The 16,833-nt window shown below is 43.1% G+C and overlaps 1 protein-coding gene and 1 non-coding gene across 7 annotated transcripts in view; one reads left to right on the top strand and one right to left on the bottom strand.

Annotated features, from left to right (window-relative positions):
• Positions 1-16,833, bottom strand: part of TBC1D2B (TBC1 domain family member 2B) — an 87,497-nt gene that overhangs the window by 47,147 nt on the left and 23,517 nt on the right. For all 6 annotated transcript variants that reach the window (XM_019950534.3, XM_073801316.1, XM_019950518.3 and 3 more), the window contains exon 3: positions 9,767-9,932. In XM_019950534.3, the coding sequence (XP_019806093.1) occupies positions 9,767-9,932 (166 nt within the window). The remainder of the gene's footprint in view (positions 1-9,766; positions 9,933-16,833) is intronic.
• Positions 10,801-10,907, top strand: LOC117311258 (U6 spliceosomal RNA). Its single transcript, XR_004525483.1, has one exon. It is a non-coding gene; the product is annotated as a U6 spliceosomal RNA (small nuclear RNA).

Genomic DNA, 16,833 nt, shown 5'->3' with positions numbered 1-16,833 from the left:
TGCCAATCAATAAACATCAGGGTTTCTACAGGAAGTGGCCCCCTGGACCTCCGTGGAGAACGGCTTTGCCATGAGCTGTGTCTCCCCCAAAAATGGCAACAACTAGCCCTCATCTAGTACTTAGTGAGGGTCAGCTTAAGTTGTCATCATCATGTTGATCTCCCAAAGTATGTGTGATTATTACCCCCATTTTACAAATGAAACTTAAGTAATTTGCCTGAGTTATCCAGCTTTTAAGTTGTAGATCTGGGAATTGAACTCAGCTGTCTGGCTCTTAATCACTGGGCTACAGTGGGAAGGCACAGCTGACAGAAGATAACTCCAAGTGACCTTTAACCCTGAAAGTGAACAGTCAGTTGTTACAAGCAAAGGTGACACGTGCTCACTTTCCTAGGTTGGACACACTCCATAATCAGAAAGCCGCCAGTGTTACAGGTCTGTCTCTGCCCCTTTCCATTATCTAACTTTGAGGGCAGATGAGGCTAGTTAGGCATGAAAATCTGGCAAATCAACAGTTTCCCGAATATGTTCTTACAATGAGAGGTGGAAGGAACACTTGGCTCCAATCGAGGCACCCAAGGTGCCTTTCAGATCTGCCATACACCTGCTATGTGTCTTGAGCAAGTCACTTTACTGATAGGGACTGAGTAAAGGGACAAAGTAGGTGATTAAATAGTTAATTCCACTAAGGGATCGTAAGTAAAGAAAAAAGTATGGGAGACCCCTGTAAGTTAATGATCACTCAAGAAAGCAGACCTCCCTAGCAACAAAGCCAAGCAGGCTTGCTTAGCAACAAAACCATGCAACAGAAGCATGAGACATGTCCCAAAACAATAAAACAATGGTGGAATGAGACCCACATCCTGCCCTGTGATGTCAGTAAGTTAATGACCCCTAGGACATGCTCTGCACACATAAAAAGCAATAATTTGGGAAAGGTGACATTTCAAAGTGAAAGACCCTCATTATACTGAAGTAATTTTTCCATAGCACCGTGACAGTCCTGGATGGGCCATATAGGGTCAAAAACTCCCCCTCCCAACATGTCGGAGGAGTTAACGATGGAAGACTCAAAGAGTGAGGAAGAAGGTGGTCTTTCCCCCCTCCCCTCTTTTCCTTTGATTATAAAACTGTAGCCCACTAAGTTCTTGGGGAGGCACCCTCTTGCCCAGCCGCCTGTAAACCTCACAAGTGTCCTATTCTAATAAACCACTTCTTATCTATCACTTTGCCTCTCACAGTATTCTTCCTGTGCTGAGACATAAAGAACCGGAGCTCCTCAGAGGCCCCCACCAAGATGCATTTCTGTGGTTTCATTACCTCTCTTAAGTCTCAGCTTCTTAACCTGTAAAAGAAAGGGATAAGCTCTTGGTGGCTTTCCAACATTTTTAGGAGCATAGAACCCTTTCTTTAAGGAGAAGTCCAACAGGTTGAAATCAATGAAAGTAGTGCTGCTCCAGTTGCAGGCACCCAGGGAGACAGCCCCACCTTGCCTCCTCCCTCCCACCTTACCTTTGGCACTGGCTGGCAAAGGACTCAATCAGATGACATGCGGCACCCCGAGCAGAAGGACACACCATGAGTGAAGGTCCTGGGTGAGGAGTAAGGTACGGAATGGCCGGAACACAGCAGCTCAGGGAGTGAGAATATGGGGAAACAGTGACCTAAGGAACAAGCCACTTCCTGGATCCATAAGAGAGGGGAGGACACAGGGCCAACTGCTATCCCCAATACTGGAAGGACAGGCCAATACGGGGAGTCGCAGCTTCCTAGAGCAGAGGATCACCTAAGGAACCAGTGCCAGGGTAGGAAAACTCACCGTAATTGATGACTTGTTGGAGGCTCAGTACAGACAACAGCGAGTTAAAAACTCCAGAGGTGGGCTTCCCTGGTGGCGCAGTGGTTGGGTGTCCACCTGCCGATGCAGGGGGTGCAGGTTCGTGCTCCGGTCTGGGAGGATCCCGTGTGCCGTGGAGCGACTGGGCCCATGGGCCATGGCCACTGAGCCTGCACGTCCGGAGCCTGTGCTCCGCAACAGGAGAGGCCGCGGCAGTGAGGGGCCCGCGTACCGCAAAAAAAAAAAAAAAAAAAAGAATATAAAAACTCCAGAGGGCCTGTCATAGGGGTCCCCACAATATTGTGAGAGTTACCTTCAGGAGCTCGACCAGGCTCCCACAGTGAATACCAGAGAAAAATTCCCTCTGACTTCTGGCAGGGAGAGGGGAAAAGGAATAATTTTTTTTTTTTTTTTTGCGGTACGCGGGCCTCTCACCATTGTGGCCTCTCCCATTGCGGAGCACAGGCTCCGGACACGCAGGCTCAGCGGCCATGGCCCTTGGGCCCAGCCGCTCCGCGGCACGTGGGATCCTCCCGGACCGGGGCACGAACCCATGCCCCCTGCATCGGCAGGCGGATTCTCAACCACTGCACCGCCAGGGAAGCCCAGGAATAATTTTTAAATACTCCAGAGTACTCTGTTCTTAACAAGGCCTGAACTATTAACCAGAGCCTAACCTGGGTATTATCAGAGCCTAACTGACCTGTGGGAAGGGGAATACACAACTCCAGCCCATTCTAGCCATCCTGCCCCACCTAAGGGAGGAATAAAAACACGGAGAAACACTTGCAAAGTTCAAACTCCAGGGGCACAAGCTCACTAAAAGACTGAGCCCTCATCATAGGACTATACAACACTTCCTCACCTCCCACACCTCATCACCATATTACTAAAAGCCTATTTACAGCAGTTACCTTTTACCTAGAACATCATGTTCAGGTACCAACAAAAAATTACAAGGCATACCAAAAGGCAAAAGCCTCCACAGTGTGAAGAGACAAGCAAGCACCAGAACCAGACATGGCAGGGATGTTGGAAGTATCAGGCGGGAAATTTAAAACATCTATGGTTAATATGCTCAGGGCCCTGATGGATTAAGTAGACCGCATGCAAGAACAGATGGGCAGTGTAAGCAGAGATGGAAATTCTAAGAAAGAACCAGAAAGAAATGCCAGAGACAAAAAAAACACTGCAAAAATAATGAAGGATGCCTTTGACGGGCTTATTAGTAGACTGGACACAGCTGAGGAAAGTATCTCTGAGCATACAGATATCTCAATAGAATCCTCCAAAACTAAAAGGCAAAGAGAACAAAGACTGGGGGCAGGGGGGAAGGAGAGAAAAAAGAACAGAATATCTGAGGACTATGGGACAACCACAAAAGGTGTAACATATGCATAAATGGAATATCAGAAGTAGAAGAAAGAGAGGGGAAAAGAAGAAATATTTGAAACAATAATGATGGAGTATTTCCCCAAATTAACCTCAGACACCAAACCACAGCTCCAGGAAGCTCAGAGAACACCAAGCAGGATAAATGCCAAAAAGGCCATACCTTGGCATACCATTTTCAAATTACAGAAAATCAAAGATAAAAAATTCTGAAAGAAGTCAGAGGAAAAAAACTACCTTACCTATAGAGGAACAAAGATAATTACATCTGACCTCTCCTCAGAAACCATGCAAATAATAGTAGACTGAAATATGTAAAGTGTTGAGAGAAAAAAAATCCCACCAACTTAGAATTCTGTAAACTGTGAAAAGGAGAATAAAAAAAATAAAGACTTTCTCAGACCAAAAAAAAAAAATTGAGGGAATCTGTTGCTAGTAGATTTGCCTTGCAAGAAGTATTAAGTTCTTTAGAGAGAAGAAAAATAATATAGGTCAGAAACTCAGATCTATCATAAAGAAAGGAAGATTACTGAGGAAGGAATAAGTGAAAGTAAAATGAAAACTTTTATTTTTCTTATTCTAATTGATCTAATAGGTAACAGTTTGTTCAAAATAATAATATCAACAATGTACGCTTATGTATACATGTTACGTATGGTATACTGATGTACATTTTATATATGTGCAAGCTTACATTATGCATATATTATGTATGCTTATGTATACATATTATGTATATATGTGCTATGTATGCTTTATATATAAGTGAAATGAATAACAGCAATGATATAAGGGTCTAGAGGAGGATACCGGGATTATTTTGTTGTTATAAGGTACTCACACAACCTGTGAAGTGGATAGCGTTATTTCAAAGTGGACTTGGATTAGTTGTAAATGTATATTGGAAACTCTAGGGCAACCACTAAAAAAGTAAAAAAAAAAAAAAAAAAAAGAAAGAAAAAAGTATAACTGATATGCCAAGAAAGGAGAGAAAATGGAAGCATATAAAATGCTCAATTAAAACCACAAAAGGCAGTTAAGAAAGTGGAAGACAAAAATAGCAATAAAGAACAAGGACAACAAATAGAAAACAGTAACAAATACAGTATATATTAATCCAACTATATCAATAACCACTTTGAATGTCAATGGTGTAAATGTAGCAATTAAAAGACAGAAATTGTCAGAATGGATCAAAAATCAGCACACAACTATATGTTGTCTACAAGAAACCCACTTTTAAATAAAGACACAAATAGATTAAAGTAAATAGAGAAAAATATATTGTGCTAAATAACACCCATCAAAAGAAAGCAGGAGAGCTATATTAAATTCACACAGAGTAGACTTCAAAGTAAGGGAAGTTGTCAGGGATAAAGAAGGGCATGACATAATGATAAAGCAGTCAATCCTCCAAGAAGACATAACAATTCTTAATGTGTATGTGCCTAACAACAGAGCATCAAACTATGTGAGGCAAAAACTGACAGAACTGAAAGGAGAAATAGATGAATCCACTAACATAGATGGAGACTTCAACACCCCTCTATCCAAAATAGACAAATCCAGCAGGCAAAAAATCAATAAGGACACAGTCAAACGGAACACCATCAATCAACTTCATGTAAATGATATCTATAAATTACTTCATCCAACAAGAGCAGAATATACATTTTCCTCACATGGACCATTCATCAAGACAAACCACATTCCGGGTCATAAAACACACCTTAACAAATTTAAAGAACAGAAATCATACAACATCTGCTTTCAGACCACAGTGGAATTAAACCAGAAATCAGTAACAGAAGTTAATAGAAAAATCCTCAAGTATGCGGAGATTAAACAACACATTTCCAACTAACAGGAGTCAAAGAAGACATCGCAAGAGAAATTTTAAAATATTCTGAACTACATGAAAACATAAATTATCAAAATCTGTAGGATGCGCAAAAGCAGAGCTTAGAGGGAAATTTATAGCATTGAATGCATATAATAGAAAAGAAAAAAGATCTAAAATTAATAATCCAAGTTTCTACCATAGGATACTAGAAAAATAAGAGCAAATTAAATCCAAAGTAAGCAGAAGAAAATAAATAATAAGAAGTAGAGAAGAAATCAATAAAATTGAAAACAGGAAATCAATACAGAAAAAAAATGAAACCAGAGACTTATCTGGTGGTCCAGTGCTTAAGAATCTGTCTTGCAACGCAGGGGATGCCAATTCGATCCCTGGTCAGGGAACTAAGATCCCACATGCCATGGGGCAACTAAGCCCGTGCACCTCAACTACTGAGCCCACACACCACAACTAAAGAGCCCACGTGCTGCAACGACAGAGCTCACGTGCTCTGGAGCCCGCAGGCCACAACTAGAGAGAAGCCCACGCACCGCAACGAAGAGCCCATGCACCACAATGAAAGATCCCTAGTGCCGCAACTAAGACACAACACAGCCAAAAAATAAATTAATGTTAAAAAAAAAAAAACATGAAACCAAAGCTGGTTCTTTGAAAAGATCAATCAGTGTGATAAGCCTCTAGCCAGACTAACTAAAGAAAAAAGAAATGACACCAATTACTAATATCAGAGATTAAAGAGGGAAAATCACCAGATTCCATGGAAATTAAAAGGATACGCAAGAAATACAACGAATAACTTTATGCCCATAAATTTGATAACTTAGATGAAATGGACCATCCCTTGAAAGACACAATCTGCCAAAACTCACACAAGAATAAAAGATCTGAATAGGCCTATATCTATTTTTAAAATGGAATCAATAATAACCTTCCAAAACAGCAAGTACAGGCCCAAACGGGTTCATTGATGAATTCTACCAAACATTAAAGAAAGAAATTATACTAATTTTTAAAATATTTATTTATTTATTTGGCTGCACCAGGTCCTAGTTGCAGCACATGGGATCTTCATTGCCACATGAGGCATCTTTAGTTGCGGCATGCAGGATCTTTAGTTGTGGCATGCAGGATCTCGTTCCCTGACCAGGGATAGAACCCGGGCCCCTGCACTGGGAGCACAGAGTCTTAACCACTGGACCACCAGGGAAGTCCCAGGAAGTTATATTAATTATCTACAATCTCTTTCAGAGGATAGAAGCAGAGAGAATACTTGCTAACTCATTCTATGAGAGCAGCATTCCCCTAATGGCAAACCAAAAAAGGAATAAAAAAGGGAACTACAGACCAATGTCTCTTATGAACACAGATACAAAAATCCTCAACAAAATATTAGCAAATCAAATTCAAAAATGTATAAAAAAACTATACTTCACAACGAAGTGAGATTTATCCAAGGTATGCAAGACTCATTCAACATTCTAAAATCAATTATTGGGGGCTTCCCTGGTGGCGCAGTGGTTAAGAGTCCACCTGCCAATGCAGGGGACATTGGTTTGAGCCCTGGTCCGGGAAGATCCCACATGCCATGGAGCAACTAAGCCAGTGTGCCACAACTACTGAGCCTGTGCTCTAGAGCTCATGAGCCACAACTACTGAGCCCATGCACCGCACCTACTCAAGCCCCCGCGCTCTAGAGCCTGTGCTCCGCAACAAGAGAAGCCACCACAATGAGAAGCCCGTGCACCGCAACGAAGAGTAGCCCCCACTCGCCGCAACTAGAGAAAGCCCGTGCTCAGCAATGAAGACCCAACACCGCCAAAAATAATAAATAAATTTAAAAAATAAAAAATAAGATCAATTATTGTAATCCATCACATCACAGACTAGAAAAGGAAAATCACATAATCATATCAACAGATACAGAAAATGCATCTGACAAAATCCAACACCCATTCATGATAAAAACTCTCAGTAAACTAGGAATAGAGGGAACTTTCTCAACTTGATAAAGACTATCTACAAAAAGTCTACAGCTAACATCATACTTAATGGTAAGAAACCTGAAGCATTTCCACTAAGGTCAGGTACAAGGCAACGATGTCCCCTCTCACCACTCCTTTTCAACTCCGTATTGGAAGTCCTTGCTAATGCAATAAGGCAAAGAAATTAAAAAGATTGGGAAGGAAGACATAAAATTGTTCATAGATGACACAACCATCTATGTAGAAAATCTGAAAGAATTAACCAAAAAACTCTTGGAAATAATAAGTGATTACAGCAAGGTTGCACAATATAAGATTAATATACAAAATTCAACTGTTTTCCTATATACCAACAATGAACAAGTAGAATTTGAAATTAAAAATACCATATTATTTACAATAGCACCCAAGAAAGCAAAGTACTTAAGTATAAATCTAAGTATACATACATATATATATATATATATATGATCTGTATGAGGAAAACCACAAAACTCTGATGAATGAAATCAAAGAAGAACAGAATAAATGGAGAGATATTCCACACTCATGAATAGAAAGACAACATTGTCAGTTCGTCCCAATTTTGTCTATAGATTCAATGCAACCCCAATCAAAATCCTAGCAAGTTATTTTGTGGTTATTGACAAACTGATTCTAAAGTTTACATGGAGAGGGGAAAGACCCAGGATATCCAACACAATACTGAAGAAGAACAAAGCTAGAAGACTGACACTGCTCTACTTTGAGGCTTACTATAAAGCTATGGTAATCAAGCCAGTGTGGTGTTGGCAAAAGAATAGACAAATACCTTAATGGAACATAACAGAGAATCAAGAAATAGAATCACATAAATACAGTCAACTGATCTTTGACAAAAAAGCAAAGACAATACAATGGAGCAAAGATAACCTCTTCAACAAACGGTGCTGGAACAACTAGACATCGACATGCAAAATAAAGAATCTAGACACAAATCTTACACACGTCACAAAAATTCACTCAAAATAGATTACAGACATAAATGTAAAACTCAAAATTATAGAACTCCTACAAGTTAGCACAGAAGAAAACCTACACAACCTTGGGTATGGTGAAGGTATTAGATACAATACCAAAGACACAATCTTGAAAGAAATAATTGATAAGCTGGACTTGATTAAAATTTAAAACTTCTGTTCTGTGAAAGGCAATATAAGAGAATTAAACGACAGCCACAGACTGTGAAAATATATTTACAAAAAACACATCTGATAAAGGACTGCTACCCAAAATATACAAAGAACTCTTAAAACTCAATAATAAGAAAACAAACAACCCAGTTAAAAAATGGCCAAAGACCTTAACAGACACTCCACCAAAGAAGATACAGAGGTGGCAAATAAGCACATGAAAAATGCATCACATCATATGGCATGATATGACAAAAATCTGACAACACGAAATGCTGGCAAGGATGTGGAGCAACAGGTACTCTCGTTCATCGCTGGTAGAAATGAAGGCAAAGTGGTCCATTTCAGAAGACTGGCAGTTTCTTACAAAACTAAACATACTCTTACCATATGATCCAGCAATCGTGTTCCTTGGTATTTACTCAAAGAAGCTGAAAAATTATGTCCACATAAAACCTGCACACAGATATTTATAGCAGCTGTATTCATAGTAGCCAAAAAGTGGAAAGAACCCAAATTTCCCTTAACTGAAGAATGGATAAACAAAATGTGGTATACCCACATAATGGAATCTTATTGCTCAATAAAAAGAAATAGGGACTTCCCTGGTGGCGCAGTGGTTAAGAATCCGCCTGCCAATGCAGGGGACGCGGGTTGGAGCCCTGGTCTGGGAAGATCCCACATGCCATGGAGCAACTAAGCCCACGCGCCACAACTACTGAGCCTGCGCTCTAGAGCCCACGAGCCACAACTACTGAAGCCCGTGCCTAGAGCCCATGCTCCGCAACAAGAGAAGCCAACGCAATGAAAAGCCCACGCACTGCAATGAAGAGTAGCCCCCGCTCGCCACAACTAGAGGAAGCCCGCACGCAGCAACAAAGAGCTAACGCAGCTAAAAATAAATAAAATAAATTTATAACAACAAAAAATGAAATGAAGTACTAATATGTACTACAACATGGATGAACCTTAAAAACATTATGCTCGGTGAAAGAAGCAAGACATAGAGGATCGCATACCCGTATGACGTCATTTATATGAAATATCCGAACAGGCGAATCCATTGACACAAAAAGTAGGTTAGTGGTTACCAAGGGCCGGATAGGAAGAGGTTTGGGGGAAAGGGGAAGGGACTGCTAACGGGTACTGGGGTTTCTTTCTGGGGTAATGAAAATGTTCTCAAATTGATTGTGGTGATGCTCATTCAACTCTGCAGCCTGGGAGACTTGTGACCTTAGACAAGGACTCTTCCTGAGCCAACTGCTCTCTCTGTAGAATGTCAACCATATGACCTACCTCACAGAGTCAAGCAATTAAACCATGAGTGTGAAAGTGTTTCACAGCAACAGGCACATAATAGTCATTCCATACAAGCTAAAAAAATAACAAAATATGCAAAAGTACCTTGTGATAAAGCCTTCACAAATGTCAGGTGGTTTTATAATTTCCTATATAAAATTATAACATACATTACCAGAAATAAGCCATTTTCAGTTTCACATGCTGCTTTCCAAAGACTCACTTGAGCTCAGTGCCCCACTGTTTCAAAGAGAAGTTAATGGAATTTGGATGCCCTGGGGCGGGCTGATTTGCAGCTTGCTCTCCCACCAGCTCTCCAGGGGCAGTTTCCACAGCTAGGACATTTCTGGCTTTTTCTGCAGAAGCATTTGGGTGCAGGTTAATTAAATCTGAAAGAAAGGCAAACAAGTGTCAGTTACTCCAAGTTTCCACAGGGAACCTGATATCCTACATAGTACACTGTCTTGATATACTATATAAAAATCTATATAGTATATATTATAGTACATTTTTAATGTGTACTACATGAAAACACAATCTGTAGGCAGCTAGCGTGTTCTGCAACCATTTTCATCTAAAGTAGACCCATGGTCCTCAAAGGAAGGTGGTACATGCTTCAAACCACCAAGTTAACAGCATCGGCCCAGGGAAAGAAGCAGCTAGGGCTCTTCTCCGCTGTCTTGTAGATCAGTAAACCTGGTATAAAGCTGTGATCATGGTCCACTCACCTATACTGATAAGGCACAATTTCCAGGATAAACTGTTAGGTGAAAAAAGCAAAGTGCAGACTAGATTACATTAATGCCCTTTTCTGTAAGAAAGTGAGGGGAATAGAATATATATATACTTGCTGATCGCAAATAGTGACACTGAAAAAATAAGTTTTCATATAAAGGATAGCAGTTCAGTAAATTCATAGGCAAATGCATTGATGCTAAAGCATGATCAAATTTCAGAATGTATCTTTAAGACGTAAGTGGTTGAGGGACTTCCCTGGGGGTCCAGTGGTTAAGACTTTGCCTTCCATTGCAGGGGGTGTGTGGGTTCAATCCCTGGTCGGGGAGCTAAGATGCCACATGCCTTGTGGCCAAAAAACCAAAAAACATAAAAAGACAGAAGCAATACTGCAACAAATTCAATAAAGACTTTAAAAATGGTCCACATCAAAAAAATCTTAAAATAAAATGTAAATGTCTGAAATATTTAAGGTTGCAATCATATGATGCCCAAAATTTGCTTCAAGATAACAACATTTTGGTGCTCGCTTCAGCAGCACATATACTAAAACTAGAACGATACACAAAAGATTAGCATGGCCCCTGCGCAAGGATGACATGCAAATTCATGAAGTGTTCTGTATTTTTAGATTAGGATTGACATATATACACTAATATGTATAAAATGGATAATAAGAACCTGCTGTATAAAAAAATAAATAAAATAAAATTCAAAGAAAAAGATAACATTTTGTTATTTAACAAATAAATAATATTTGCCTCAAATAACATGTTATTTGCTTCCAAATAACAAAATTAAGTGGGTAAGTATATCAGTGAAACAAGATGGGTCGTGAAATACTAATTGTTGAAACTACCTAATAAACATTGGGTAATATTATGTTATTCTCTCTTTGCATATGCTTAAAATTTCCCATAAGACCCATAATAAAAACTTACTTTTCTAAAGTTTTGATACAATGTATCCAACAATAAATACTTTGTATTCTTCCAAATGATACAATCTCTCAGAGAATATATATGTTTGTAAACAGAATTTAACATTGTTTTACAATAATCAATTTGACCTATACTCCCCTTGAATAAAGCATCCCTACATTGGCAATATCAACCGTCACTCCTTCAGTGGAAACAGAATCAGAATGGAACGCTGAACACTGATAACCAAGAAAAAAATTACTTTCTAATCAGATGAGCACACAACCTGAGTTCACTTAGAACAGGTCACTGTGAAGGTCATCGAGCACTCATAGAGAAGGCAGAGCACAGGGAATCCTGGACTCGGGGGCCCTTGAAAATTGATGTTCCAAACGGGAACACCTTATGACGGGCTCACACTTTGTTGGCAGGTCACTAACTTGACCACAGTCAGCATGGCAAGGGCTCCGGGAACACACTGGGAAAAGTATGCTGGCTGTGACATGAAGTGACTGCTGTGTATCCATGAGGGGAACTGGTGCCTGCCCAGGAGAGTCAACACCTGGCTCATAGTAGCGTTCTAAGTGGAAAAAGCAAGAGGGTGTGTTGGGAGACAGAAGAACTATAGGCTTGGCAATGGATTATAAGATTAAGTCAAGAAGGCCAGAAGTTACAAACCACCACTGGTTCCTGATTCTTGGTTCAAGTCACCACTGTGTATGAAGCACTAGGTGCTCGGGGTACCAAAAAAAAAAATGAGAGAGTTCTTGCCCTAAAGGAGAACACATCTAGGAGAAAGATATAAAATAATCAAATGTTAAGCTGCAAGTCACCACCGAATGCATCGAGTCCCTGGTATCCAGACTTTCCTCTGAGCCTTAGGGATTTTCAGAGGGAGAGAAGGAAGGGGTCCCACTCTCAGCTTCAACCACAGTGGTTCCTCTTTTCACTCTTTTATATCCTGGAGTTCCTCTTGAGATTTCATTTGGAAAAAAAGAGTTCCAACAAACAAACAAAAAACAAGTTCAAACACCACTAACCGGATCCAGTTTCCTCCACCTACTTTATTTGTCAGGAGACAGAAGCCCTGAGCTGGGGCTAGAAGGCAGTCACCTGCTCCTGCAGTGACAACAGCCTTATGGCGGGTGCAGTGACTGTACTGGGTAGAGGCAGGCATCCGACATCTGTGAGTGTGTGTCGGTCATTGGGCACACAGGTGCACCACCTCTATTTCAGACAAAGGTAAAACCGATACCCAGGCTTCCCGGAGGCTGGTCTTTCGCAGACCCCTCACAGGCAAAGCATTACAACTCTACACCAAACCAGGAAATAAACACAGTGCACTGCACCTGTTTCTGTTTCGAGCAGAGTCCAGCCCCTTCTTCCTGTGTGGGTTGGCAGCAAGGTGAGGAGCGGCCCCTCTGCAGGTGAGACTGTCAAGCTCTCTCGCATAGCCAAGCACCTGTTACCAGGACGCCCAGGCCTGCCAGCAGCCCTGGACCCACACTGGAAATGGTTCCTGAGGAACTCAGGCCCTGGGGGTGGGGTGCAGAAAAGGGACCGGAGGCCAGGGAGGATGTTGGCAAAACAAACCGTTTCTAAAAGTCATCGTTTGACGTGAAAAAGAAGCCATTTCCCAGTTTTAGCTGGATTGTTTTGTCTGGTTTTTGGTTGTTAAAAGACCACATGAGATTTCCTTAATTAAAAGCGGAGCTGCTGGCTTCCCCTCAATACATGTCCTAACATTAGCATTCAGGGAACCGCCTCAAGAAGGACACAAACTAGGACAGGGCAGTATTTCCTTGAAATCCTTAAGAGGATGGACTGGATTCACGAACATGTGCTTTATCTTGCAGCTGCAGTGGGGAGAGAGTCTGTGCTTGAAGAGTTTTGGTGTTCAGACCTTCTCTGTTGTTTCTGAACACTTCCCAATGCCTAAATGACACCTCTGAGCGACTTTTAGACCACAGATTTCCTGGGTCCTGATTCCAGCACAGCCTCTATCATTCTGGCGTGGCCATTCCCAGATCTCCAAGAGTCCTTCCCGCTGAACGCATTCTAACACCAGGGGCCCTGTGGGGCCCACAGAGGGAGGCTCCTGCTCACATCTGGACACCTCCGTGAGTCTGCCCTCCTCTCCGGCTCCTAGCTCCACCACGAGCAACCTCGCAGAGGGCAGAACAGAGTGCCCAAGAGGCAGCAAACTCCAAGAAAGGAGGGAAAAGCACTGGGAAAAGGCCATTGCCATGTGTGTCAAAGATACCGCAAAAGAGAGCCTGCAAGTCCCCACTGGGAGCCGGTGGAGGACACTCAGAGCAGGGTTAACCTGAAAAAGCTTTTTTTCCCTTTTTATCAAAGTGAGTTTAACCCAGATTGTGAAGGCGTGGTCAGGAGCAGTACAGTTATCTTCCAAGTAAGGGCACAGTGTGCATCTAACCCCAAAAGGAAGAGGCAGCAAGCCACCGGGTCTGAGCGTCCCCCGTGGGCCAGTCCACGTGTCTGGCTAATTACGCATCTGTCTGCTCTCTCCCATGCCTCACCAAGGACGTAAATCTTGTGAGAACTGGACCCCAGCCTGATTTGCTAACAGCTGCGTACCCAACAGCAGCCACAGAGGAGGGACTCAATAAATGCTGGTAAAATGGTTGAAGGAATGAATAAACGACTGCCGTGGTGCAGCAGGGAGGGCCTTCTGGAGGCTGAGGAAATCACGCAGGAGGCAGCAGGCCCATGTCGTTCTCTAAGGAACCACGCCCATCACCCCTCCTGGCTGCCCCTCTCCTGCCACCTTGCCTCTGACAGACCCCCTGCATTAGGGGTGGGGAGCACACCTGACTCCAGGGCTTCCCTCTCTTCCCCTCTCCCACCGCCCTGCACTCCTGCAGCGGCTAAGCACCCCAGCACACCGCCCAACCCCGCCCCCCGTTCACTGCGCCACGTCGCACCCAGAGCCAGGCCCAGCCTGCCTCCACAGGCACCACACTCCAGCCCACCACGGACCGTCTCGTCCGGACCTTCTTCAGGAGGCTCCCCCAGGCTCCCCCAGAATCTGACCCTGCTCATCGTCTCCCTCCCTTTCACAGCCTGACGTTAGGAATCACAGAACCTTCCATCCAGAAGGAATCAGAGAGAGCATCTTGCTCCCAGAGAGGGAAACAGTGTGTGCCCTTCATTCCATCAGCTTTCTGCACTAGATCAGGCTGCCTCTCAGCTACAAGGCTGATAATCACCGTGACTTACACTTTAAAACAACACATGGCATTTTGTAGTATTCTACAAACAGGATAACATAAAAGCACAGCTTCTTTGATGACTTTAGGGAACTGTGACATGAAATGATTCCATGGAATTCCTGTGGCTTTGCTAATGTGGGGTCTGCGTCCCACCCTACGGTTTCCCTCCCACCAGTTCCAGCACTTGCACAGAGAGCGCGGCTCAAACTGGGGGAGGACTGGAACAAGCAGCCACTTCCCTTCCCCTCCCCCTGCTCCCACACAAGCCGAGAGGGTGGCAGTTACTCTCGAGGCTGCTTCAGAGAAGGAAAGGTGTGGTCATCCCTCAAACCATCTTCACTGTACCATTTTCCCCCTGTGACGGTGAGGGCTTTTGTATTCCTGAACTCTCAGGAAGTCTTAAAAAAACAAAGTCTTGTTATCCCTGACTTGTTTGCCTATTAGTTTACATGGGAAATGAAGTAAACAGAACGTGCTGGACACACAGCTTGTAATGAGGCTGTTAGCTTGCTACAAGCCTCCTTTGAATTCTGGCTGCCTCATTCCCAACAGCTATGAAGGTCTGCAGACTCTTGATTTTATCTTTGCAAATTACTCCTTTGTGTTGAAACTAAGTCTTTATCTATCCAAACACGGAAGACAAGCAGAGTGGTGTCTGAGGCGTGGCATACTTTCAGAGGCCAGGCTGCAGATGCAAGGCAGACAGATCAGATAAAACAAAGTCATCTCACTTTCTAACACTTGATTGACTAATAGGAGGCTGCAAATTTCAGTCACACAGATGAACAGATTCTTACTCTAGAAACATGAACTCTTGAAAACAAATCTAATGTAGGTAATTACGTGACACTGCCAGCTGCCTATCTGATACCCATTCTAGCTCTTCCTTACAGACCCTGGTTTTTTTTTTTTTTTTTAACATCTTTATTGGGGTATAATTGCTTTACAATGGTGTGTTAGTTTCTGCTTTATAACAAAGTGAATCAGTCATACATAAACATATGTTCCCATATGTCTTCCCTGTTGCGTCTCCCTCCCTCCCACCCTCCCCATCCCACCCCTCCAGGCTGTCACAAAGCACCGAGCCAATATCCCTGTGCCATGCGGCTGCTTCCCACTAGCTATCTACCTTACTGCGTTTGTTAGTGTGTATATGCCCATGACTCTCTCTCGCCCTGTCACAGCTCACCCTTCCCCCTCCCCATAACCTCAAGTCCGTTCTCTAAGAGGTCTGCGTCTTTATTCCTGCTTTACCCCTAGGTTCTTCCAGACCCTGGTTTTGATGGTGGCCACACGCTCAGCTAAAACACTGGCCTCCTCAAACTCCATTCCAGAGTCTCCATGACACAGTTCTAGTTAATAAGGCATAAAGCAAGAGTTTCTGGGAAAGCTTTCTCCTTTTTAATATAGGTGCCACTCCCGAAGGCAGCTAGCATGAGGAGGGAAGCTAGAGAACAGAATGGGTCCCTCAACGGCACCGGGGAGAAGGTTCGCCAGCTATGGACTGCCATCATGAGACAAATAAATCTCTATTTGTAAGTCCCTATTAGGTTTCCTGTTAATTGCGGCTGAACATAATCCTAACCGATTCAAAATGGTAATATCATATATGTAGGTATACGTGTGTAGATATAATACACTTGACACTTTACACTTAACAATGCAGTTTCCCATCTGATCCTCAAAACAGAAATACTGCCGGGATGGGGACGGGTGGGGGATAAGGTTGTTGTTAGTATTCCTTCCAATCCCATCCAGCCAACTGCCTGGGCCTGGGACCAGCACCCTCTGCCTTCCCGCTCCCTCAAAGCTAATCCCACCTTTTAATCCACCAGTTCTCCCACCATACAATCTCCCGACTCTGCCCACTTTTTTCCATCTTCTCTGCTGCAACCCTACTCAAGGGTACTATGATTTTTAGGCTCAACCAGCCTTCTAACTGGTCTCCCTTCCTCTTGTCTTGCCAAGGAATCCATTCTCTCCCACTCGGCCATGGTTAATCATCTCAAATGCATAAGCCCTTCCAGGTCTGGTCCCTGATCATCCATCCAACTTTCTCTTTGTCACTCCTGTCCACACTCTCTACCTTCAAGTCAGGCCCTGGTCTCTAGGGTCTCCAGGCCTTTCCTTTCCCTGCTTCACAAGGCCAGCTCTTCAGGACTCAGTTCAGCCCTCTCCTAGTCCAGGAAGCCTTCTCAGACACCACCAACACCCTACCCTCCAACACCCACACGCAGGTAAGCTTCCTGTGCTCACCTCTGGCCCTGTGCTTACCAGACTGCATTGTGCAGGCCTCTTTACCTGTCTGGGTCCCTCACTAGACCACACATTCCTTGAGAACATGACCCATGACTTATTTGTCTTTACATCCCAGGCACTGGCACAAATGCCTAGAATACAAG

Source organism: Tursiops truncatus, chromosome 2 (assembly GCF_011762595.2).
Source record: "Tursiops truncatus isolate mTurTru1 chromosome 2, mTurTru1.mat.Y, whole genome shotgun sequence".
NCBI lineage: Eukaryota > Metazoa > Chordata > Mammalia > Artiodactyla > Delphinidae > Tursiops > Tursiops truncatus.
The sequence above is the reverse complement of the archived record's forward strand: the minus strand, read 5'-3'. Positions and strand labels throughout refer to the sequence as shown.